At 38.2% G+C, this 27758-nt stretch overlaps 1 protein-coding gene and 1 long non-coding RNA gene across 2 annotated transcripts in view; one reads left to right on the forward strand and one right to left on the reverse strand.

Annotated features, from left to right (window-relative positions):
* The window catches only part of LOC115729247 (disease resistance protein RUN1-like), a 1053956-nt gene that overhangs the window by 899189 nt on the left and 127009 nt on the right, over positions 1-27758 (reverse strand). The window contains exons 2-3 of the mRNA XM_048275572.1: positions 14803-15913; positions 14674-14712 (exon numbers count right to left, since the gene is read on the reverse strand). Coding sequence (XP_048131529.1) covers positions 14674-14712; positions 14803-15913 — 1150 coding nt within the window. The remainder of the gene's footprint in view (positions 1-14673; positions 14713-14802; positions 15914-27758) is intronic.
* On the forward strand, positions 151-10813 carry LOC125314489. The gene is made up of 3 exons (XR_007197959.1): positions 151-162; positions 3190-3195; positions 10666-10813. It is a non-coding gene; the product is annotated as an uncharacterized LOC125314489 (long non-coding RNA).

Consider the following 27758-nt stretch of genomic DNA (forward strand, 5'->3'; position numbering starts at 1 on the left):
CTCAAGAATCGTGGGAGTTGGTTTCAATTTCATGATAGCATCATTGGACCCGGCTTCAACATTGCGGGGTTGGATATGGTTCCAAGATAGTGGAATCAGTTCTAACTCCTTGCTGTGGAGTTAGATATGAGTCGGCCAAGTTGGATGTCGATTACAAGAATTGTGGAAGTTTGGATAAAAAAATTTGAAGATGAGCATTAGATGAGTCAAGGCCGGCCAAGAGAACGGACTTTTACGAAAAAAAAAAACAACCCGTTTTTTGAAGAGAGTTTTTGGATTATACAAAAAAAAAAATCAAACATGGTCAAATACTCGTTTGAAAAGATTGATGAGCTGGCCAGGAACGAAGTAAGAGGGGAAAAAAGAGGGAGCGGGTCATTTGGTGATTGATTTGAGGAAAATGTGTCGGTGGATGGCTTTCGGTGGCTGGGGAATTCAAAAAGGGCGATTCGAGTGAGAGTTGGAAAGCAACGGGAAATCAGAATCAGACAAGATTAGAAAGCGTAGAAGATCCGTTTCTCACGCTACTTTTACCATCGCCTTCATCCACCCAAAAAGAATTCATCTTTCTACCGTTTCGTTCATGCATATAATTCTTGTTTTATTCACAAGCAACTTAGTTAGATTAAACCATATTGGTAATCAAAAGTAATCATAAATACACAATAAAAATTCTAGATAGCATATTAGATGATTATTGCATCACAAGATTAGTTTAGAATTCATAATTAATCTGGCTTCATCTAGTGTGGTATTGATCTTTGTCACCTAGATTAGGAAACTCGTACTTGGTATTTACTTAAGTGCACGTTAATTTTAATGCATAGCTCATAGGGATCCTATCTCAGAACTCAATAACGAGGCATTAGATAATATGGCCGGATACGATTCCCGTTATTTCTTTCCTCATGCTCACGGGGATCCCAACCCGGAACTTAATAATGAGGCATTAAATAATGTGGCTGGATGTGATCCCAGTTGTTTCTTTCCTCATCTTTTACTTTATTTGCCATTATTTAATTGGATCTGTATTTGTTTTTTAGTATCCATAAATTGATTATTATTTACATTTCCATTTCTTCTTAGAAAACCCAAAAAATAAATTGCATGCAAAGCCTTTTATAAAAGAAAAGGTACCATAACGAGAATTATATTTCTATTGCATAATCAAGTCTCCGAATCTATGAATCTTTAGTTCGTAGAAGTAAGCAGTCTCTCACATTTTATTTGGCTCGTAACTCTAGTGGCGACTTTAAATAAAATAATCAAATCATTGATGAGAAATCAATTTGCTTTTGGTGGAGTTTTTAAAAGTCTGTAGAGAACTCGTTCTGCAAGGACGATCCATCTTGAATTGCGTCGGTGCTCAAGAAGCTAGAATCCTCTGTCGGAAGAGTTCCAGCCTCGTTGGGGCATTCGCAAAATTTGAGGTATCTTTATCTCGGTGCAAAATGGACACTTTGGTGCTCTCCCTTTATGTATCTTCAGCTTGGAGAGCCAAGTATCGGGACATAGCCATGACCCACGAGGACATTTTTGCAGCAAAGCGTCGGGGCTAGCTACCGCAAATAAGTGTTCTTTCCTTGGATAATTTGCCACGAAACGTCACCTGTTGGGTGATAAATGTAATGTTCAAGCTTGTGTGCGAGGTAAAATTTTGAATTTGAAACTTGAAGAATCTGTCACTTTTTCGCCCATTCTTTGAGCTTCGCTATCTCTAGCTACTTCGAACGACAAGTGGAGCTCGCGAACATTATTGAAGGATGGTCCCACATCGCTTGACAACAAGTCATAAATATATCTTTATATTTATGTAGCCTCTCTTTACATATCAGATTTGAAACAATAAAAAAGAGAGAGATTTCACCGATATGAAATGAGGCTAAAACAAAGGCCATACCAACTTTGCACAGCAAGATTCAAGCATGTGAGTCTCGAGTTGCGAACAGGCAATACCAAGTCATTATGTTGAATTGCTCTCAACGAAGTTGTCTCTGTTGGACTGGCCTTCTCTATAGAACTTTGGAAAAACATGGCGCTCAAGTATTGACCAAGATAAGTCAATAGGTGTAAACACATGGACTTATCTTCACCAACGTGTTGTTGGGATTCTCTGACGGACACAAGCATGTCTGTGGCCGACAAAAGTAGTGGAGAAACAGCTTTGGGGTGGTGGATTCTCGTCAGCTGGTCATAGGCTCACTAGTGGGAAAAACTTTGCTGGCTTCCACGAAATGGCTATTCCTATCCCCCACCTCTGAGTAGTCTCTTCGTCACCAAGTAATAATTTAACGCAGGACCACTCAGACCACATATAATATGTATGACAATAGTACTTTCTGATGGGCGGGACTCACAGCTCACGGCATCTCAGTCACGGCATTACCTAGAAAATATTAAAAAATAAAAAATAATGTCGATTTCTTCGTTAGTCCAAATTGACGAAGTTGAAGGAAGGGCTCGATTATATTAATTTGATAAGTTTTAAGACTTGAATACACTTATTTTTTTATAAATTTTAGAATTTAATTACATTCTTATAACAAGTTTTAGGACCTCTAATACATATGTCCTTTTTTTTTCTTGAAATTTTTAGCTTTTTTATTTTTTAAAATCTAATTAAGTTTTTATTTTTTGTCTTTTATTATTTTTTTTTCAACTTTTAGCCTTTTTTTATTGCTAACTAGACCTCCAACGAGCCATGTTGGCTTCAAATATTGATAAAAAAATGTCACGTTGAATTTCCAGTCAAGTAGATCGGAGTTGGTATTTAAGTGATTGTATTTCAAAAGAATTGGTACCTAAGTGATCCGATGCAAACTTGTGGCACTAAAGTGAGTGCAGTACACTAGGGGTTAGCAAATCGGATTGACCAGACAAGACTGGTGGTCCGGTTCCCGGGCCCAAAGGGTGGTGGTCTGGCTCCCAATCCTTAAAAATGAAACCGGTGGTCGGCCGGTCCAATTCCCGGTTCCGTGGGTACAGGACTGGACCGGACCGGTCAATTTTAATTATTATTTTTTTAAAATTAATAAACGTAACCCTAGATTTTATTTAATGTTTCCCTTCTTTCTTGGAGTTTGATGAATTAAACATGGTTACTGTATTCATGATAAACGTTTTGGCTCAAGTTTGCCTTTGCAAGAATTCAACGATAATGCTTGATCCTGCAACTTGACCTCTGGATAGTTTCAGGTAGTTTGAGTCTTTTTTTTTTCTCTCTAAAAAAACGGAGAATGCATGCTGTAGGAGTGGATAGCAAGGTGAAAATTAAGAATGATGGATGATGATTGGTGATAATATTTTAGTTACAATTCTGTTGTTTCCGAAATTGAGTGGTTTATAGGACTTATCCTAGGTTAAATCAATAAGAATTTTGTCATGCCCCTGTATGTGATTTTCTTAAACTTCAATGTGACTTCGCACTTTATCTACAAGTAATGTATACCGGTAGTCGGGCAGTCCGATTCGTGATTTCCTAGTGTACTCCGGATCACCATCCAACTTACTGGAGTTTGGGATCGAAAGGGATAAAATAAAATTCTACTGTTTATTATCGGTTCCATTGGACCGCCCGGGAATTGGATCGGGCCGACTGTTCGGTCTGATTCCCGGTTTCGAAAATTGAGAATCGGGATCACCGGTCCGGTTCTCGGTTCTTAAGGGGAATCGAGCCGGACCGGGAATCGCTCACCCCTACTGTACACAACTTTTGATACTTCTGGGATATTCTTTTCCATTTATTCTATGAGAAAATTAAGAATCGAGCTCGTCGATGTGGTGTGCTTGGATCCTTTAATAGAAATATTTGCTTATCTTAGTCCTAAACTCGAACTTTTATTATATCTCTATATTTAGATAATGGGGACATTTAACGCATTTGAATTAAACGAAGCATGTTTGCATCGAATTAAACAGGGGGCTTGGCTATGAACATCTTCATTTTGGATCGGCCAATGGATGGCTTGACATGCGAGATGAACTAGAATTCAAAACTCAAGAATCGTGGGAGTTGGCTTGAATTTCATGATAGCGCCATTGGACCCGGCTTCAACACTGCGGGATTGGATATGATTCCAAGATAGTGGGATCAGTCCTAACTCCTTGCTGTGGAGTTACATATGAGTCGAGCAAGTTGGATCTCGAATGCAAGAATTGTGGAAGTTTTGATAAAAAATTTGAAGATGAGGATTAGATGAGTCAAGGCCGGCCAAGAGAGCGGACTGTTACGGAAAAAAAAAAAAAAAGAACAACCCGTTTTTTGAAGAGGGATTTTGAAGGAGTAAAATGCGGTCAAGAGAATTGGATTACACGAAAATGAAACATGGCCAAACACTCACAGAGGAACCGTGGTTGATGACCAAAAGACAGAGAAAACAAGGCGATCTGGAGTTTGAAAAGATTAATGAGCCGGCCAGGGATGAAAAAAAGAGGGAGGGAAAAGAGGAAGCGGGTCATATGGTGATTGATTTAAGGAAAATCTGTCCGTGAGAGTTGGAAAGTAACAAAAAATCAGAATCAGACAAGTTCAGAAACTGATCTAATGAATGCCCCGGAGCTACTTCAATGCAACAGACTCCAAATTTATCATTTGCACAGCCATAATATACTTCCTTTTATACTGAAAATTGGCTAACAGTCATCCAAACATTTATGAACAAACAAAACTTTACAAAAACTAAATTTAATTTCAGTATGAAAACCAACAAATGTACCAATGATCGATAATGCTGCTGCACACATTATGCGTACTTCACATGAAACATAAAGGGAGCATGCTGAAAATTTCTCTGCAACTTCTGCAGACGGAAGTCCAGTCCTCCACCTCCGTTCAAGAAGAAGATCAGTGAGCTTCCATTTCTGCACGTCTTCTTGCCTAGGAAATCGCAAGGAGAAACATAAGCAAAGCATACCAACCTTAGGAGTTTGTCAGATCAAAAGTTTTGCTCCAAGTGTAGTTTCAACATAAATTTAGGAAATGCATTTCATGAAAAATGTTTTCTCCTTCATGTTTTATTTATTTATTTATTTTTTCTGTTACTCCTGCTTAACGTTGGAGTCCAATTGTTTATCTTTGAATCGCTGCATCTCTTACGGTCGTTTCCTTGTTCCTCAGTGTCAAGAGGAGAGCAATAGTAATACAAATAACAAATAGTTAACCGAAGCAAATAATAGCAACACAACTCTAACCCGTCTATTTCCTCTTCAAATTGCCTCTTTCGTATCTGCTCCATGTTTTGACTATACTTTCAACTGCATGAGGTCATGATCCCACCGGAAGAACCACTATCTCCAAGATGGAATCATCCATGCACCTTATTCAGAAATTTCAATTCTTTCTTCAAATACCCACAACACCAAGAGTCTAAAAGAAGGTCTTATGCGTGAAGCATGGGAAACATTCTTTGCTCCTCACTGTCAAGGTGTCAACATTGTTTGAAGAACGTTCTCCTTCCTATTAGTATTCACTCTAACTTCTAGTACTCAATCATTATAATCTTGTGTGAAATTGCAGTCACCCTCCCTGTACTTGAGATTTTGCAAAGTCTCGTAACTCGCTTCCTATAACTTTAGAATTTTGCATCTCATCTCACTACGCCTTTTTAATCAATAGAGGTGAAGGCATCATAATGGCTAGCTCTCATGTAATGTAAAGCAATATATATATATATATATACTGTCACGACCCGAATCCTGCGAGCTCGTTAACATCCCACCTGGCCACGATTATGTACAGTTCTCCAGGATCCAAAGGCCAACAAATTCATACGGAAGCAAAAACAAATCCCCGTACAGAAACAATTAACATCATGATGACTTGGGACGGTAAAAAAAAAAAAAACAAACTTATATACATATCCACATGTTCTATACAATTTTCCAAACCTACGGCTTCGGAGGCCACTGTACAAGCCTATGACCACTAAAACAAAACGATTACGTGGTCGAAGCCTATTATACATCCAAAATAAAACAACCAACAAAAGTCAAGAGGCCAACTACCCTAGGCCTCGTCCTCGCTATCCGGTACTATATCATCTCTCGCCTCCAACTCATCCTCGTCAAGCTCAAGTGGCTGTTTCGAATCCGATGGCTCTACAACCTTCCCATCTTTTCCCGGTACCATGACCTCGGGGAATACCGAATCTCCTGGGCAGATCATTCATGCTTGCGGCGGAGGGTCTGAAATAAACAACGAACCCACGACGGGGTGAGATAAAATCTCAGTAGGAAAATCTCTAACCCTAGATCGGGTCGCTAGTGCCTCCGGACACAATCTAGGCGAGCAACAATTTCCAACAACTCTTTCTTTCTTACCCAAAAAAATTCCCCAATTCAATTCCAGAAAATTCCACTCTTTCTCCAAAAATTCTCACACCTTCTCAAATATTCTACGTTACTCCCCTCTCTGCGTTCCACGCCTCAATCTGACAATAAAATATTCTACGTGCTCCAGGGCACGTTTTAACCACATCAGGCCATAATATAAATATCCACATTACTCCGAAAATTGTTACGTTACTCCGAAAATATTCCACGTCACTCCAGAAATATTCCACGTCACTCCAGAATATTCCACGTTACTCCATAAATATTCCACGTCACTTGGGAATATTCCACGTTACTCCAAAATATTCCATGTTCCTCCAGAATATTCCACGTTACTCCAAAATATTCTACGTTACTCCAGAATATTCCACGTTACTCCACCGCCATCAAATAAGTTCATAACATTGAGCCTCGGACTTTTATGGAACACGGCTCTATACATATACCCGGATCTCGGACACATAGGAATACGACCCACGGATCTCGGTCTCGGACACATAGGAACACGACCGGATCAAGTCTCGGACAATTAGTCGAACACGACTCACTTTGGTCTCGGACGACTTAATTGAACACGACTTTCTTACTTTCTCGGTCTCGGACAATCAAACGAATACGGCTCACTTTGGCCTCGGACGACTTGATTGAATACGACCCTCACATTTTCTCGGTCTCGGACAATCAGGCGAATACGGCTCACTTTGGCCTCAGACGACTTGATTGAATACGACCTTCTCATTTTCTCGATCTCGGACAATCGGACGAATACGGCTCACTTTGGCCTCAGACGACTTGATTGAATACGACCATCACATTTTCTCGGAATAGTTCGGGATCACGTGATTCGCTCACGTTAGAGAATTAATAATTCGGGATCACCCGATTAATTCACACTAATCCAAATATTAATTCAGACTACCCGGTCAATTAATACTACCATAGTATCCAATCCACGTCATGCGACCATATTACGCTAACGTAGCAATTTATAAATCACGTGCCATTACAATTATACTAACGTGGAAATATATCACGGCCGAACAATAATAATTTTCTAACATATAATTAATTCACGACCATAGTACTATACTATAATAATGTCACATTTAATTAGCACCGTGGCGTAACGACTTTATGTCACATAAAAGTAACTCTAGTTAATATTTAAACTAACCATGGTTCAAAAACTAACTAGAGTCAAATACTAACCTAACCATGATTAATAAATAGCATAAAGCAACCATAGTTGAACAAAAAGTAACTAGGGTTGGTAGGGTAACCATGGTCAAACTTTGACCAAACAAATATCCTCTTGCAATTACTATTCATTGCAAGAACAAGCATATCTCACCTCCATTTCTGCAATTTTCGTCCAACCCCTCCACAAGCTCCAATCCAACACTTTTCTTCATCAAAAATTCACAATTTCATGGTCTTTTAGCAACCTAACCACCTAATTTAGGTTTAGAAACAATCCTACCTCAAAAACTCGCAAAAACCTCCGTTGAACGGTTGAGGAAAAGCTTGAATCGAGCGGCGATTCCGGCGGTCCTTGCACGGCCGGCGACTCGGCGACGTTCTAGCGACTCCAAGCGCTCCAAAGCGACACCAAAGAAGGCTTGAAGAATTTTCGGCAACGGAGGGCGAGAGAGAGGGTGTTCGGCCAAGTGAGGGAGAGGGAGAGTGAGGTAGAGAGAAAGTGAGCTAGAGAGAGAGAGAGAGTCTTTGGATAAAGAAGAAGAAGATGCCAATATAATAATTAATATAGGTTAATAATAATTAATTATGCTCCCAAAGTCAAGAGAAAAATAATTATCTCCCCTCATTGACTAGTCAATCTCGGCCAAAGGGGAAAATGGCCAAAATACCCTTAGTTTCAAGTGAAAAATGGGGTATTTTTCGAGGGCAAATGGGTCCTTTCCCATATCCAGTCCAAATATACTTTTCCTGAACCTCTTTGGGGCGAACCGCGAAGGAATTTCACACAGGATGAGGAAACATCCAAAATTTTATTTATTGAAACCCCTGAAGGTCCGACGTCAAATTCTAAAGCTCGATTCGCAATCAATCTCGATCAATAGAATTTTCAGCGTATCTCAAACTAACAGGCGGCTTTTAGGAGCTACGCGTATCGACCCGTGATTAAAATCACGTTTAAGAATTACTCGAGCCTTGGCGACCTTGGTTGTCATTCAATTGTGAGGGTCAATCACTAGTCCCGATGGACACGATCGTTAGAAAATAATTCGGGGACGTTCGGAACCCATACGAGGTCAAACGGAATCACCCGAGATCCAAGCGTAGGGTATTATCCAAATCATTCCTTAATCATTCTAGGATCGGCCTATATTGGTCCAGAATATTCCCTCGACAATTTTCATGGCCAAAGAGTCAATCCAGGATCAAGTTCTTAGGTCCACGTACTTGATCTTCCTAGCTAGCCATTCCCATTTGGTTAGTCTGCTCGAGAGGGATCAACTCCGAGTGAGATTAGACTGAAATACATCAATGAGACCTTTCATTTATTCAAAGCTTTGAAAGTGGGTCGGAATTCAGGATGTCACATATACACACACATACTTGGAATGCTCTGTAAATTTATAATCTGTTGAGACAATCATGTACGAATTAACAAATTCAAGCATGCAATACAGCGTAGCCTGCGAGCGTTGAACATTTTGGTCCAACATCTTGTGACGGCATTATTTCTTTTCAATAAAATAAATTCCCCTGTTCTCTCTCTCTCATTGAAGCTTATTCGTTGACTGTTTTCGGTCCAAAATTCTGACAGGGAACAATCGCAAACATTGTACATAGCTAATCAAGATTCTTGGTATTGTTAGCCGTAGTCATAAGAATAATGAAAACAAAACCATTTCCAGCCTAATAATGTATAAAAAATTCCACTTTTTAACATTATAGATACATTAAAAAAACATAGTATTGTTCAGATATACTACTTTATCATATATTAAAGAAATATTTTAAGGCAGAACCGCAAAAAAGATCAACAATAACTACGAGTTGATAATGTGAGGGTATCAATTTAGGACAACAGCAAAGTGCTGTTGGCCAAAATTTATAGCAAGGGGTGGAGAAGCAGTGATAGACGTACATTTGTGTCTCATTAGTCCTGTTTTTTCCTGCCGCAATAAGGTGCCCTTCCTCAACAATCACACAAATGTTCGATCAAGTTATAATATAAGTAATATACAATGTGAAATCAAACTGCCAAGTAGTGATTATTAATGCAAATGCCACCTAACACTCAAACTAAAAATGGCTTTAACAACACTGAAGTAAGAACAGCAACTAATTTGAGAATCTACATTAATCAGGTTTCACTCAAACATTCAAGAAGCATCCAGGAGTTTTAGCTTCTCGGTCATTTTCCTTCATAAAAGCTATGGCCCATAAGGATAAAAAGAGAATCCTAAACTGCTGCAAAGGTCTCAGAATTCAGAATCGACAATCAGCATCTTGTGCTTTTGTCTCTATTTCTTTTTCATATCCACAGTGTAGTTCACGGGGCGAAAGGAAATAACCACCTAACCTGTTATCCATGGGCACAACCGATGTTCACATTACTCTCACACTCCCAAGTAAATTTGGTTTTTAAATTGTCCCTAGTTGCCAAAAGTCAAGCGACCATTCCTGGTGGCTTGCCAGCTCACTACATCTTCTACATTCCTCCATGGTTTTACCTCTCCGAGCGCCTCATGTAACATAGAGATTGAGCCCCATCCCAGTTATCGAAGTTTATCAAAATTCAATTCTCCTCACAAGCCTATCACCCGCTGCACATATGTATGATAAGTACATACTGCACATCCACATTTCCTAGACACCTCAAACATATGTCATATTTGCATAACGATTAAAAGGATACTTCGACAAAGGCGAATATCAGTTTTGATATGCTCATTTTGTTTCCAGAAGAATTCAACATTAATAGGTTTCGAGTTTGGAGAAAATGACATAACGGGGCAACTATATATCAAGACTCTTGACAAATTTCGTGAGTCGTGTGTTCGAATCCATTTACAGTGATAGTTGAGTGAAGGAAGAATGATCGAGATTGCTCTGTAGTTTCATTATTGAGTACAAAATACACCAAAGAGGGTTGGATTGAGGGTTAATCTACGTGAAACAAAGTACCAATAAAAGTAGATGCACTGGAATTGAAATTACATTAGAATTTTTTTGAAACGAATATAGATATACTCACGGAGACCACTTTCCATGTTTGCATCGTGCTAGCTGGCAAAGTTTAAATGGACAAATAAAATAACTCAATGGACATATATGGGTAAAAGTGAGTAATAACATGTTGAGAAAATAAAACGAGAAGAAGGAGTAGAAAGAAGGCACTTAAATCAAGATCAGCCGAGTTCACTTACCTACGAATTGCTTCCTTGGCAAGTTTCCCGATCATTCTGACAACAAAAGCTGCAACCCAACACCACCAGACTCATCTCTGCCAATAGAATTAGAAGTCCACGTGGTCTTGGTTCGCATGCCTCGAGTGAGAATAAGCTCTTGATTTCTCTTTGGTACTACTATTTGACTATGTTCCTCAGTACTCATTTGACAATCTTGCAGGTCTTCCTGAGGATCTGCTTCGCTCGAATAATCTTTGTGCGCAAGTGAACTCTCTGTTTCTAAATCTGTTGATTCTGAGATCTTGACTTTTGAATATGTTGTTTCAAGATCAACCTCCTTTAGTAATGCCACATCCATTAGCTGATTCTCCCGAATCTCAATCTTTAAATCGTCCTCCAGTGGCTTGCATATTATTCGAAATCCCTGCTTTGTCACATCGTCATTGTTTACTCTAAGGCTAAATTGTACATAACTCCCCTCAATTTGACCAAAATCAACTTCTCCAAACAGATTAAATGGCATGGTAGACTCGAGATAGATATGATCCGAGAACAAATAGACGAAACTTTTTCGAAGAGTACCCAGTCTTTTGCCGTTAACATGTGGCTCAATCTCCAACATAGCATCCCCTTCGTGATAAGGGTCTCCACAGAAAACAAAACAGAGAGCCAATCCAAGAAACTTGCGATACAAATCCTCTGAAGCCATGAAAGATACTGAATCCCCTTCAAACGGGAGCACCCACTCTGGCATCTCTACTCCAGGGATTAAAATATTGTAATAAGGACTCTCCTGTTATAAAGATATGCTATTAGAAAGTACCCAAACAGAAGAATTCAATTTGAGTTTAATAAGTAATCCTAGTGAACTCCACTTCCTATAGCTCTATAAATCAGTAGAGATCTAAAGATCCTTGCTTGCATTAATATACAAGTCCCATGTGATATAAATCATTACTATAAAAGTACTGTAAACACCTCCATTACATGCATGATGAGGGCAGAATCCGTTAATATTTGTTTGCCTTTCTTAAGCCTTCAACTCATGCATTTTCTTAAGTTTTCAAGCTCCATCCACTACATATTGGATCCAACATATACTACACATTGATGTGCGTTAGAGAGAGAGAGTCTCTAACCTGGCCAAGTGAGAAAATAGCAGGCAGGGCCAACCCTCCACGGACAAAATTATCAAAAGAAGTTAAATGTCCACTTTTCTCCAGGTCGCAATCCTTCGCCTCAAAACAATTCAAAGAGGGTGGAAGCTCGGGAATCTCTCGTAATCGACGGCAACGTGAAACCCTCAATACGGACAAATGATCACGCTTGTGCAAGGATGTAGGAAGGCTCGTAATATTATTCTCATACAGATCTAACTCTCTTAAGAGGGGACAACACGAAAGATTCTCAAGAAACTCTACTTCGAATAAGCGACCTTGACTAAAATCTAACGAGCGTAAATTTGAAAGTCCGGTCTTTATGTGCGGATCAGCTAAATCCTCATACTTTGGGAACCTGACTAACCTTGGGCAATAGCGAATTTTCAACTCTTCAAGGTTTTGTAACTTGTAAATGCTAGACGAAAGACTCGTCAGGTTCATGCAACGACGTATGCTCATTCTCTGCAATGAGACAAGATGTTCTATTGACGGAGGAAGTTCTTTAATAGCAGTCCCATCTAAATTAAGCTCTTTCAGGCCTTCAAGTTCCTGTGGAATATCGGGGAACCTTTCAAATTTTTCGCAATCTGCAAGACTGAGAACTTGGAGACTTTTTGACTTGAGCATCGGAAAAACACTAAGTTTAAAGCACTTATGTATTTTCAACACCCGTAACTTGTCATGATATGCAATTGACTTGTGTGCTTCTACCAAGTTGGAGCAAAGCTGGAATTCCAATTCCTCGAGATTCGGAATACCCAAGAGGTCGGGGGTACAAACTAGAGAGTTGCATAGACAGAAACTAATGTGCTTCAGATTTTGGAAGTCCTGCAAAAACAGAGAAACCAACTTCGATAAACATTTTGAAAGGGAAAACAAGAATGTTTGTCTAATGCTGCGGCCGCTTTTAAGGATTTTCATATTTAGCCCCAGGAAACTTGGAACCTACTATTCCGGTTTCTGGAGAAATGTATTAACACTTTAATTAATTTTTCACCCCAAGTTACTATAGACTAATTTTGTGGGAAATACATATTGTATTGAGAAATTACTGAACACTTAGAAACTTGACCAGTAATTACAAATCTATACACATGGTTAAAGCTTGTGGCTTGGCACACTCACGAGCGACCTTTAATCAGCAATTTAGTTTTTAAGATCATTTAAACAAATCACTTAATCAAAGATAGTTCCTATCAATATACATTTTAGATATTATTTGAAAGAACTGAATAATATATGGCTACATAATATAAAAATAATTACAAACTCATTTTTTTAGACAATCATTAAAAAAATTAAGGTTAATACCATTAAAAATCTCAAATACATACACACATTTATCCAAACTTATTTTCGTCTCACAAAAAATTTAAAGACCAAAATATATCCTTCGTTAATAGACGAAAATGATTTGGGATAAAACTTTCTCACTGGTCATGTCATGTAGTGATCACAAAGAAAAATGACGTGTCACATGATGAGCTTGCTAATGCTAATCACATGACAAAACTATGCCACATGGCAATCATAGTGAAATGCCACATGGTGAGAATGGGGATTCTCATGACAGAATTATGCCAAGTGTCATACCATGTAGCAATTAAAGAAGTAAAGTGAAGTGATGCATCGTGAGAACAGGAGTGAACACTCTATCGGTTCTGGTTTGAACTATATGTATTTGATGAATGTCAAGGATATAGATTCTCTCGCAATTAAACTTCGGATAAATTGACAAAATTTATCTTTGAAGTCACCAAAGAGAATTAAGCCAACCTTGAAAAACATTCAAAAGAAAATATAAATTACATATATATAATTCAAAATCTGACTCTGACTTTCTATTAAGAAATTAGTGTCATGCCTATACTGGATCACTTAAAGCAAATTAGTTGTACGCGATACATGCCTTATTGGCAAAGTTTCTAGAATTCTTTTTATTACATCTACTTACAATTAAGAACTGATTTAAGGAATGAATAATGTTTGTTTTACAGCGCGATGCATTCAAACCTTCCTCTGAGCTAATTCTATTTGACGCAGGACAAATCCCTCTGTCTACGTACGAGTATTAGGTAAGGCTACTAGGTTTTGAAAGCGTTTGATTTCATCGATAGTATTACATAAAGTAAAGATGATCTCCCACTTCTAAGGGATCTCAATCTATCGTTTTATGCTATTTTGATCTCTCTCACGTATTTCTATGTTAAAAATCCGAATTTCCTTATGAAAAAAAAAAAAAAGACCTTCAAATCTCGAAACACCTTTCACTTCTCTCATAAATTGAAAACATCTACTTGTATTGTACATCTTATCAACAGAATGTTTCCATTAAGTAATTCCATATGGTGGTTCGCTTAATTTTTCAAATGCTAATTTTGCTGCACTTAAGAACATATCTTACGCAAGTGGTTACGGTCGTTTAGAAGAAAATAGAGAAATGGTTTCTAAAACAGAGGAACACCACTTCCTTCTGGGTACTAGCGTACATGCACAAATGAGGTAGATAATAAAAAGGTCAATGAAGGTAAAATGCTTACCTCAAATTGTCTTGGCTCTCCTGGCATCTCAAATAGTTTTGGCTCTCCTTCCATTCTGCCTCCGCGGATATCAAGTACCACTAATTTATTTGGACCAGAGGAAAATTCTGGAATCCAGGGACTACATTCAGCCCATCCCAACCATCTTAGCTGATTAGGAAGACGTACAGGACCTTGGAAAGAAACATTGCGCAGGATAAGCAATCTCAAATTTCTCATTTTTGTAAAAGCAGCAGGACCAATACATATCTCCATCGGCTTAGGTAGCTCCAACACTATGGCTTTTACAGCACAATCTCCCTGTACATACAAGAATATTTAGGTAATGTATATTTAGTAATCAAAGTCAAAGATAAGAAGCAGAGATTTGATAGTATTTGCATGTCTTACCATGCTGCATGATAGAACTTCAAGAACATCCTCATATAGCCGGAGTCTACTGCGTCTCCTGGGATCATCAAATTCTTGCTCCACCATATGCCTACCCATTGATTGAATCAAGTCATGCATTTGTAGGTTTCCATCCTCAATTCTTATCAAGGACCTCTTAATAAGAGTATCAAATCCTGCAGCTGTATGAAGATCACAACTATCAAGAACTCTCTCTGTGTACTCTCTTGCTCGCCCCTTAAAGAAGCATGCAACATGGAGAAAGATCTCTTGCTCATTTTTCTCTAGTCCATCATAACTGACTTTGAGCACATTATTAATTTTTTTGTTAGGAGTCGTGGAAAGTCTCTTTAGTATACTTTCCCACACATCTTCTGTTGTACCACATAATAAGGAACCCAACACCTCAAGTGCTAAAGGCAGGCCTTTAGCATGATTCGAAAAACCATTCAGTAGATTTGTCCTGCTTTCTAATTTTTCGTATGTAAGAAAAGCATGCTTACTAAGCAGTGCACGAGCTTCACCATCCTCCAGTGCTTTAACTTCATGCACATACACACGATCTCGATCTATCGTGGGAGTCAGCATATGCCTGTCTCTTGTAGTAACGAGGATCCTACTCCCACTACCAAACCATTTGGTTTTTCCTGCTAAAGCACATAACTGCTCCACATCGTCCACATCATCAAGGATGACAAGAACTCTTTTGTCACGGAGTCTAAGTGGTATTAAACTTTTGCCTCTAGCAACATCGGACACCACTAATCTTGTTGGCGGGAACAATATATCATCGAGTAATTGTTCTTGCAAAGCAGCTAAATCCATGCCATCCTTTGACTTTTCTCGAACATTTGCTAGAAAACTTGAACCGTCAAATTGTTTGGAAATATCATTAAAAATGGCTCTCCCTAAAGTTGTCTTTCCGATGCCTCCCTGTCCCCATAATCCCACCATGAGAACATCATCCTTAGATTCAAGGTTCAACATTGATTTCACTTCAGCCACTCGGGACTCTACCCCAACCGGATGCTCGGCAACAACAAAAGGTGTTTGGCTTAGGCGAGTTAAGATATCCTTCACAATTTCTTGTATGACCTTTGACTCATCATCTCTGGCAAAAACGGAAAAAGAAGTTTTAGCAATTGGAATAAGCAAATAATGAGCAATCACCAGCCAACAATGGCAAAGCAGTGCATCTCATTTTCGGATAATTATAGCCAAAAGAAAATGTATTCCCACCGAGCCAAATTTGAACTCTGAGAGGTCCACAACAATCAAAACATGTATCTATCTACTTAAGTGATTTGTGTTCTTTTGCTTTAGACATGACGATTCACTTATTTTTCTTTTTGACTGTCATATGTGATTTATTTCTAAGTTTAGTAAAAATATAGTCATGTAGGACTTTGAATGGTGGTTAAGATTTTGATTCCGAAACTAGTAGATTTGCCGAAAGCACGATGTTGTTGTTTTACATGGTCTGCACACTTTAATTAATCCTCTATGAAACATTGCGAACTCTCTTATGCCAAATTTTGTTTGTTTTTCCTAACTTTTATATGAAATTACTAACTTTTATGATTATTTTTCTATGCATTATCCATCCTTGTAAAAAAAGTTTAGTTTCAATACAAAATATGGAAACCCCTCTGCTTACCCATCGTTCAAAGTCCACCCAATCAAGTTACCAGCGTCCGAAAGAGCTTTCTTCCATCTCTCCATTTTTGCCGAATGTTGAGACTCATGCTTAGCCAGGCCTTGTGCATAACTCGCTCTCCCCCCTCTCACTTCTTTTGGGTCTACTTTATAAAACACTGGTCGAACAGTGAGGACCCCTTGCTCATTGCAGTCCATAATCTTGGTCACCTCTTCCAAGCACCACTGTGAGGAAGCATAATTCTCAGAGAAAACGATGATTGCGATACAAGATTCTTTGATGGCCTTCAAGAGCATCAATATATTCTCCCCCTTCTTCAATTCATCGTTATCTCGAAAACTGCGTATTCCATCTGGACTAACGCATTGTAGAGATGGCTGACGAAGTTATTGCGCACCTCCCCTCTGAAACTCAAGAAGACATCATAAGGTCCTGTGGATTTCGTTGAAGAAGCCATTGGTATGATGGAGTGCAACAATCAGAAATGACTCTGAGATTAAGATTTGATACAGTGTTTTAAGGTATCTCGTTCACCACTCGATCTTCTTGTTGATTTATTCTTATGCTAGAGGACAAAGATGCATAATTTCTTTTAATACTTTTGAAAATGGAGTTGTTTAAGGATCGACCGAGACATCTAAAGGTGTGAACATAGAGACTTTTGACGTTGAAGACCGCGTGGCCGACAAAAGTAGGTCATGGGCTGATAAGAAAACTTCCTCGAAATTTCATCCCCAACCTCTAAGAAGTTGTTTTTCCCTTGCTATATAATAATCTACCACATGACCCACTCACGAGACATATAATTACTAGAAATATCCCATTAAGTGTCTTAATAATTGTAAAACTATTTGGACTGTCCTTCAGTCTTTCTGCACAATCAAGCGTACCGGCAAAAAAAAAAAAAAATTGATCCATTAATAATTGTAGAACTTTGGAAGAACACGGTGCTTAAGGGCGCACATGGCAATATTTCTGCACAATATTTAGCGAAAGGCCACATTGAGCTATATTTTGGAAGTTCGGATACTCAACTGAATAAAAAATTAAACAAAGAAAGGTTGAGACAAATAGACGAAATTCAAGTATTTACAGTGTTATTACATCTAAAAAATCATGGTACATTTATTTTCTTCCAAAGTGTTCTTACATTTACATTAACGGCCATTGTAATAAATGTTCAAGGAAATAAAAAGTGCATGTTTCATTCTGGACTAGTACGTTGTAAAGATGGCTGACGAAGTTATTACGCATCTCTCATTTGAAACTCAAGAAGACATCATAAGCCCTATGAATTTCGATGAAAAAGCCATTGGTATGATGGAGTACAACAATCAGAAACGACAGCGAGCTTATGATTTCAGACAGTGTTTTCAAGCAACTCATTCATCACTTGATCTTCTTATTGGTTTATTCTTGTACTAAGGGACAGAGATGCTTAATTTTTTTTACTACTTTGGAAAATGGGGTTGTTTTAGGATGGACGGAGACATCTAAAGGTGTGAACACATTGACTTTTTACACTGAAGACCGGGGACCACCGCGTTATGCGGACTGTCAGAGCGACACAAACTTCTCCGTGGCCGACAAAAGTAGGTCACGGGCTGGTAAAAAGCAACTTCTGTGGCTTCCTCGAAATTTCATCCCCAACGTCTGAGAAGTTGTTTTTCCCTTGCTATATAATAATCTACCTCACGAGCCACTCAAGACACATATAATTACTAAAAATATCGCAATCAAGTGTACTATTAATAATAGTAGAACTATTCGGATTGTACCAGCCAAAAAATAAATAAATAGACCTATTAATAATTATAGAACTTTAGAAAAACACGATGTTTAAGGGCACTCATGGCAACACTTCTGCTTTAACAATTAATTTCTTGCTAGAAGTTGATTTTTGTACTTTCGCTCTAGAAATAGATTTCTAATCAAAGAGAGAAATACGTTTGATAATAGGATAAAATTTCTGCTTTTGAAATATAAATTCGTTTGGTAACAATTGAAAATTTCTACTTGAGCATAGTTAGGATAAAATCTTCTATGAAAAATTATAGATCCTAACCTAATATGCATGTTATTCGAGAAAAGTTAAATGCAAATTTCTGCTCCTGTTTATTTATTGAATTCGCTCTGAATATTATTCCATCCTACTTTGTTATAGGTACAGGTGGTCGATTTCCCTTTTTAACCTCATCAACTATCAAACTTACAAACAATTGGGTCAATTGCTCAGTCCATTTCGCCATGATTGTGTCCTTTTGGGATACGATTTAACCAAATCATAGAACATTTTTTTTTCTTATGATTCGTTAAAAAATGGTATTGCTAAAATACTTTGATGCAGTACTCATAAGATATATAATTGTATGCATAATTTGAGTATATGATAGTTCTGACCATCTTTCATAATTATTACTTTTTATAATCAAAACTACCTTAGAGGTCTATAAAACATCCTGTTGCACATAGTCAATACTTAGTTATACAGTTACATTATTCGTGACTTGATGTCAATCAAATAGTGATAATTGTCCCTTGCTAAGCTGTGATGTTTTTAAGTTTTGTGAATACAAGTTTTACTTGATGAATTATTCATGTGATGCTAAATTTTTATGAATGGTTGGTTTTCATTAAAGGCTTTGTTCTTTATAGGACAGCCGACCATTCTCTATAATACAACTATGAACTTAGGGTATGATACATATAGTAAAATATTTCCATAAAATAGAATTATAAACTCATAATGGGCACTTAGCTGCCGGCCTACCAAAAAGGAAAGGAAAACTAACGTCTTCATGCTTAATGGCAGAGTTTTTAAATTTTTGTGTTATTTAAAGAACCCAACTTTTCTGTTCGTTCCTCCGTCTTTATCTACATGGGCCACCTGACTAGGACAATACCACTGCCCACTTCATTCCCCGGGCATAAAGTCTTTACATAAACCCGGTCTTCGTACCCCAACATCATTTTATGTTACCTAAGAAATCTGTGCTATGCACAGGAATTGAAGGATTAATTTCGGTTCTTTTTCGAAATTGACAAAAAAATGTTAAAGCTCCACTAATTTTGAGCAAATCGTTGGAGTAACTATTTAGAAAAAAAAATATTGCAAGGATAACTTAGGCAAATTTATGTGTTAATTTCTACATGCAGACATTTTATTGAATCATTTCAAAATTGTCTAGATTATACATTGAAAATTACAATGTAAAAATTATATTTCAAAATTTCAAATAATAATAAATTCTTCTTATCAAAATATAGAAAATTCACCATTACATCAAATTCCTCAGAGATCATTTAAACATCATCCTTGTGTATTATAGTTGTCATACTCTTTGCTGTAGATTTTTTCTTTCACATATTGATGTTTCTGAGTGATTAGCAGTCTTATAAAGGAAACATTACCTTTTCCCAGTTTGTATATTGTTGAGCGAAAAATTGGTGTTCAAATCTTGTGAAGTTTTTGGCTTTGTGTGTATTAAAAGTATATGATATGAGGAAATCTATCTAATGGTTTAAAAAAAAAAAGTCTCGTTAGAATTGTCTCTATATGTGGTCTGTAAATAGTTTCCATTTTCTTTATCACATAAATCGTTCAGAAATGGATTTCCAAATAACAAATGTATTGTGAATAAATATAGAAATTGGTAAAAAAAAAAAAAGGATCAACACTGTTGAAAATCTGTAGTTTTTACTTCCATTTATATTTACATTTTTCATTCCCAATCATAGAAATGTAATGGGTAAGAAAATGAATCAGGGTTACATAAAGCGACATCTATTGTTATTTTAAAGATGGATAAGTTGTTTAACCAATTTATTAAATAAATGAGTCAGCAACAACATCATCCACGATATATTTTGTTTTTTGTAAGAAAACGTTAGATGCTTTCAAAGCATCATTCGATCAGCCACCTAAATATTCATTCAATTGCCATGATTATTTCGAGCTTCCTCTAAAGAAAAACATTATGATGAATCAGACTGGTTGAATGGAAAATCATGGGGTGCTTTAGAGAGCACCTAAAGTAACCATCTCCCTATTAGTGCATTAATGGTGCCATTTTACTTATAATTTTGAGATATATTCCACTAAAAAAATGTGTTGGATCATGGACACAATTGTCGGTAAACTTGAGCTCTTGGTGAGAAAGAAGCAGCCAAATAAGTAAACAAAATCTGAATCGTAATAGTTGCAGATATTCGAATAGAGGCTACTGTTTTTAAGGGGTCAAATTCAATTTAGTTTATGCACTAAATGCACCCAATAATATTTTCAAGGTAGATAACCACTACTACTTCTTAACTCTTCCGATTAGGCTTTTCGAGAATTCAACGGTTGTAATACCACTTGTATAAACTCGAGCTGCTAAATCTCAATGGTTGAAAGGATTGATCTCGCATGAGACCCACCTCATCTAATGCGTATGTCCAAATCGCCCGTGATGAATCAGATTCATCAAAAAGATATAAGAAAAAAACAAGGAAAGATGATCGTAATGGTGAAAATGAGTCAGATTTTTAGCGAAAAAATTATCCAAAAAATTCTAAACTTATTGTACGACGGCCAACTCGGTCCTGAACCTTTTAATTGTGTCAAACGAGTCCTAAACCTTTTGACGATTTATCAATTTCGTTATCGATCTTTTAATGTGCCAATTTAGTCATAAACATTTTGATGATTTGCCAATTTAGTCCTAAATTTTTTAAGAATTTTTCAATTTAGTCCTGACCAATTTTGCCTAGAAATCATTGATGTGGACAACTTTTATAAATTGTTTTAACTCTTTGAATTTTTTTCTTCTTTTATCTTTGCCTTTTCTTTTTCTTTTTTGATTTTTTCTCTCTTTTCCTCCACCAGCCATCACGAGCATTGTTGATAGCCAGCAAAGGTCATCGGCCTCAAACGGGGGTCACCATTATTTGGCCTAGGAGAGGCTAGTCTTCGGTTGCCCTTGCTTGGGCCTGTAACATCTTGTATTCCAACTCGCTTTCGAAGCTTTGAATAAATGAAAGGTCTCATTAATGTATTTCAGTCTAATCTCACTCAGAAATTGTCCATTTTGAGCATACTAACCAAATGAGAATGACTAACTAGGAAAATCAAGTACGTAGACCTAAGAACTTGATCCTGGACTGACTTTTTGGCCATGAAAATTGTCGAGGGAATATTTTGGACCAATATAGACCGATTATAGAATGATTAAGGAACGATTTGGGTAATACCCTACGCTTGGATCACGGGTGATTCCGTTTGACCTCGTATGGGTTCCGAACGTCCCAAAATTATTTTCTAACGATCGTGTCCATCGGGACTAGTGATTGAGCCTCGTAATTGAATGATAACCAAAGTCGCCATGGCTCGAGAAATTCTTAAACGTGATATTAATCACAAGTCAATACGCGTAACTCCTAAAAGTCGCCCCGTTAGTTTGAGATACGCCGAAATTTCAATTGATCGAGATTGATTGCGAATCGAGCTTCAAAATTTGACGTCGGATCTTCAAGGGTTTCAATAATTAAATTTTGGATGTTTCCTCATCCGAGTACGATTACATCGCGGTTCGCCCCAAAGGGTTTAGGAAAAATAAAATTTGGACAGAAAATGGGAAAAGACTCATTTACCCTTGGAAAATATCCAATTTTTCACTTTAGCTCAAGGGCATTTCGGTCCAATCACCTCCTTGGCCGAAATTTGACTAGTCTTTGATGGAGAAATTACCATCTTGCCCTTTTTGCATTCAAGACCCAAAATATCTATCCCAAAATTATCCTAACCTTTATTTATAAAATTTTCGGTCTTCTTCTCCATAAATTCAAGAACACACACTCTCTCTCTCTACCTCACTTTTCTCTCACTTGGCCGAACCTCCATTGTTGCTCCTCCCTTACCGAAAATTTCTCAAGCTACCCCTGATTTCGCCTTGAACTGTCGGAGTACAACCACCACCGTGAACCGTCCGGAGCGGCCGGAGTAACGTGGGTTGAAGCCAACCGAGAGGAATCGCCGGAGCCGCCGTTCGGGGTTAAATTTTCTCTTGACTTTTCATTGGAAAAATTTGCTAGATTTTTGGTAAGTTGGTTTCTAATTTTGGATTAGGTATCTAGGTTGCTAATAGACATTAGATTGAGTAGTTTTGATGAAAAATTTGTGGGATTTGCTCAAGAATATGCTTTGGCCGAAAATGAGGGGAGGAGGAGAGAGAAAGTTTGTATTCTTGAGGGAATAGTAATGCATGATTGATAGTGGATGGCTAGGATTAAATCTAGCTTTATCATGTTTTATTTGAACGGCCTAGATTGAATCTTGCTTAGGAAGATTGATCGGACGGTTATGATTAAATCCTGCTTTATGTAGATTAATCATGTGGTGGAAATTAAATGCACATCAGAGTATTTTAGTTGTATGGTTCCGATTAATTGCCCGGTTCCGATTAATTGCCACGTTATTATAGTTTAATGATATGGTAGGTATTAATTGTACGTTAGAGAAATTTTGTTCGTACGGTGATTATTAATTGCTACGTTAGCATAATTAAAATCGTGTGGCATAGATTAATTTTTGTGGTAGCATAAATTAATCGTGCGGCCTGATTGGCCGACGACTTGAGTATGATTTAATTGGGTGGTCCCGATTTAATATTTATTCAACGTGAGTGAATCACGTGGTTCCGATTGTGACATCCTGTAATCCGGCAGGTCGGACCTTCAGGGGTTTCAAAAAAATAAAAATTTTGGACGTTTCCTCATCCTGGGTGCAATTCCTTCGCGGTTCGCCCCAAAGAGGTTCGGGAAAAATAGATTTGGACTGGATATGGGAAAGGACCCATTTACCCTCGAAAAATACCCCATTTTTAACTTGGAACGAAGGGTATTTTGGTCATTTTACCCCTTCGCCGAATTTTGACTATTTTTGGTGGAGAAAATCACCAATTTGTCCCTCTTGACTTTCAAGACACCAAAATATCCCACCCAATAATTATTTTAACCTATATTAATTATTTTGGCTATCTTCTTCTTCATTTTTCAAGACCCCTTTCTCTCTCTAGCTCACTCCCTCTCTTGGCCGAACTCACCCTTGCTCATTCTCTCCCTCATCGAAAATTCTTCAAACAACCGCTGGTGTCGCCTTGAACCGCCGGAGCTCGACTACCGCCGTGAGCTACTCGGAGTCGCCGGATTTCCGTGGGTTAAAGCCGGTCAAGAGGAGTTGCCGGAGCCGCCGGATTAGGGTCAAAATTTTTCTTGGTTTCTCGCCGGAAAACTTGCTAAAATAGTGGTAAGTTGGTCCCTAACCTTATATTAGGTATCTAGGATGCTAATGGACTTGAGATTTGGTAGATTTGGGTGAAAAATTGGTTGTTTTTGGCCATTTTTATGCCTTGGCCGAGAATGAATATTTGGAGGAGAGAGAAAGCTTGTTCTTGCTTGAATAGTAAAGTCAAGAAGATAATAGTGGTCAAAGTTTAACTATGGTTACTTTATGCCCTAACTAGAGTTACTTTATGCTATTGTTTAACCAAGGTTAGGTTAGTATTTGACTCTAGTTAATTTTTGAACCATGGTTAGTTAATATATTAACTAGGGTTACTTTTATGTGATATAAAGTTGTTATGCCATTGTACTAAATAAATGTGGCATTAGTACTATAGTTTAGTACTATAGTAGAATTATTTTATATGTTAGAAAATTATTATTGTTCGGCCGTGATAAATTTCCACGTTGGTATAATTTTAATGGTACGTGATTTATAAATTGCTACGTTAGCATAATATGGTCGCATGACGTGGATTGGATACTATGGTAGTGTTAATTGATCGGGTAGTATGAATTAATATTTGGTTTAGTGTGGATTAATCGGGTGATCCCGAATTATTAATTCTCTAACGTGAGTGAATCACGTGGTCTCGAACTATTCTAAGAAAATGATAAGGTCGTATTCAATCAAGTCGTTCGAGGCCAAAGTGAGCCGTATTCGTCGATTGTCTCGAGACCGAGGAAATGTGAGGGTCGTATTCAATCAAGTCGTTCGAGGCCAAAGTGAGCCGTATTCGTCGATTGTGCGAGACCGAGAAAGTAAGAAAGTCGTGTTCAATTAAGTCGTCCGAGACCAAAGTGAGTCGTGTTCGACTAATTGTCCGAGACTTGATCCGGTCGTGTTCCTATGTGTCCGAGACCGAGATACGTGGGTCGTATTCCTATGTGTACGAGACCCTGGTATATATATAGAGCCGTGTTCCATAAAGGTCCGAGGCTCAATGTTATGAACTTATTGGATGGCGGTGGAGTAACGTGGAATATTTTCGGAGTGCCGTGGAATATTTTCGGGGTAACGTGGAAATTTTTGGAGTAAGGTGGACATTTATATTATGGCCTGGTGTGCTAAAAACGGGCCACGGGAGCACGTAGAATATTTTATTGTTAGAGCGAGGCATGGAACGCCGAAACGGGAGTAACGTAGAATATTGGAGAAGGTGTGAGAATTTTCGGAGAAAGAACGGAATTTTCTGGAATTAAATTGTGGAATTTTTGGGAAGAAAGAAGAATTATTGGAAATTGTTCATTGAAAAATGTGTCTGGAGGCACTAGAGCCCTAATCTAGGATTAGGGGCTAGCTTAACGAGATTTTATCTCACCCCGTCGTGGGTTCGTTGTTTTTCGGACCACCCGCCTCGGCCATGAGTGTTCTCGCCGGGAGATTCGGTATTCCCTAATGTCATGGTACCGGGAGAAGAGGGGAGGTTGTAGAGCCATCGGATGCGGAACAGCCACCTGAGCTTGACGAGGATGAGCTAGAGGCGAGAGATGATATAGTACCGGATAGCGAGAACGAGGCCTAGGGTAGTTGGCCTCTTGACTTTTCTTTGGCTGTTTTATTTGGGATGTATAGTAGGCTTCGACCACGTAATCTTTTTGTTTTAGTGGTCATAGGCTTGTACGGTAGCCTCCGAAGCCATAGATTTGGAAAATTGTATAGAACGTGTGGATATGTATATAAGTTTGTTTTTACCGTCCCAAGTCATCGTGATGTTAATTGTTTCTGTACGGGGATTTGTTTTTGCTTCCGCATGAATTTGTTGGCTTTTGGATCCTGGAGAACTATACATAAGTGTGGCCAGGTGGGATGTCGATGAGCTCACGGGGTTCGGGTTGTGACACCGATCGAGTATTTACTCAATACAATTTAATCGAGTGGTCTCGATAGAGCAGTTGACGAAAATATGAAAGATCGTATGGTCCCGATCTTTATTTGGAGAAAAATTGGAAAGATCGTGTGGTCTTGATCTACTAATCGGGAAGTTTAGCGAGATCATGTGGTGAAGATTGACCGATCGGAAGGTTTTGTGTGATCGGGTGGTATTGGACGAGCGATCGAGGAATTGTTATTATTATATGGTCTTGATGAGCAATAAATCGAGCGGAAGTGCGGAATTTTGCCCTGAGACGTTATGACGCGGGGTTCGTATTTATAAGACCATATATTGCACGAGGCGTTATGACGTGGACTCTATTATTATTATTCTGCCACGAGGCATTAAACGCGGGGTTCCGTGTATTATTTTATCCCGAGGCGTTAAACGCGGGATAATAACCTAAGGCGTTATTACGCGGGCTATAATGACTTGAGATGTTATTATGATGGTCCGGACTATGTAATGGCCTAAGGCATTAAACGCGGGGTTCTATGTATTATTTTATCCTGAGGCGTTAAACACGGGATGATAACCTAAGGCGTTATTACGCGGGTTATAATGACTTGAGATGTTATTATGTGGGTCCGGACTATGTAATGGCCTGAGGCGTTATTACACGGGTCTGTCCATTTATATGATAGCCTGATGCGTTAAACGCGGGCATTGGAGTAACGTGGAATATTTATATCATAGCCTGAGGCGTTAAACGCAGGCAACGGAGTAACGTGGAATATTTTATTATAGTCTGAGGTGTGGAACATCGATATGAGAGTAACGTGGAGTTTTTGTAAAGGTGTGGCAATTTTTGGGAGAGAGAATGAAATATTCTGGAATTTATTTGTTGAATTTTTGATTGAATGAGGAATTGTTGAGAAATTACTCACCTAGGACGTGTCTGGAGGCACTAGCGCCCTAATCTAGGATTAGGGACTTTCTTACTAAGAATTATTCTCACCTCGTCATGGGCTCTCTTTTTCGGACCCTCCGCCTCAACCATGAATGACCCACCTCGGAGATTCGGCATTCCCAGGAATATAAAAAATTAAAGAAAAAAAATAAGGGGGGGGGGAAGAAAAAAAATAAAAAAATAAACCAAATAAAGGATGGAGGGAAAGAAGAGCACAACAAAAGACCCCCAACAACCAACGAAGAAGGAAAAAATACGAAAAGGGGTTTTATTAAAAAAATAAATTTAAAAATTTATTAAAAAAATAAAAAAAAAAAAAAAACACCACTTATAAATTTTTATCTAAGCAATTGAGGACAATTAGAAAGATCGTGTGGTTCCGATCTATTGTTAGAGGAAATTGGTGAGACCGGATAGTCTCGATTTGCTAATAAGGGAATTTAGCAAGATCACGTGGCGATGATTGATCGATCGGGAGTATTTAAGTGATCGTGTGGTATCGGACGGGCGATCGGGGAATTATTGTGGTATACGGTCTTAAGTGGAATAATTGAGAGGAAAGGTGGAATTTTATCTTGAAGCATTATGATGCGGGGTTTATATTTTATAAGACCGTATTTTTGCTTGAGGCATTATGACGCGGGCTCGGTTATTATTATTTTACCCTGATGCGTTAAACGCGGGGTTGTGCTGATTATATTATCTTGAGGCATTAAACGCGGGATATTTAACCCGATGCGTTATTACGCGGGTTATAATGACCTGATGCATTATTACGCGGGTTTGTCCGATTATACCATAGCTCGATGCATTAAACGCGGGCTCCGGACCAACGTGGAATTTTATATGACAGCCCGATGCGTTAAACGCTAGCTTTGGATCAATGTGGATATTTATATTATGGCCCGATGTGTTAAACGCGGGCCCTAGAGAACGTGGAATATTTTATTGGCAGTTTGAGGCGTGGAACGCCGATCGGAGAGTAATGTAGAATATTTGTGAAGATGTGGGAATTTTCGGAGAAGAAATGAAATTTTTTGGATTTTATTTGTGGAATTTCTAGTTGAAGGAAGAAGAGTTGGAAATTGCCTAGCAAGGACGTGTCTAGAGGCACTAGAGCCCTAATCTAGGATTAGGGGCTAGCTTATCGAGATTTTATTCTCACCCCGTTGTGGGCTCGTTGTTTTCTTTT

The sequence above is a fragment of the Rhodamnia argentea genome, chromosome 3 (genome assembly GCF_020921035.1).
Source record: "Rhodamnia argentea isolate NSW1041297 chromosome 3, ASM2092103v1, whole genome shotgun sequence".
NCBI classification, from domain to species: Eukaryota; Viridiplantae; Streptophyta; class Magnoliopsida; order Myrtales; family Myrtaceae; genus Rhodamnia; species Rhodamnia argentea.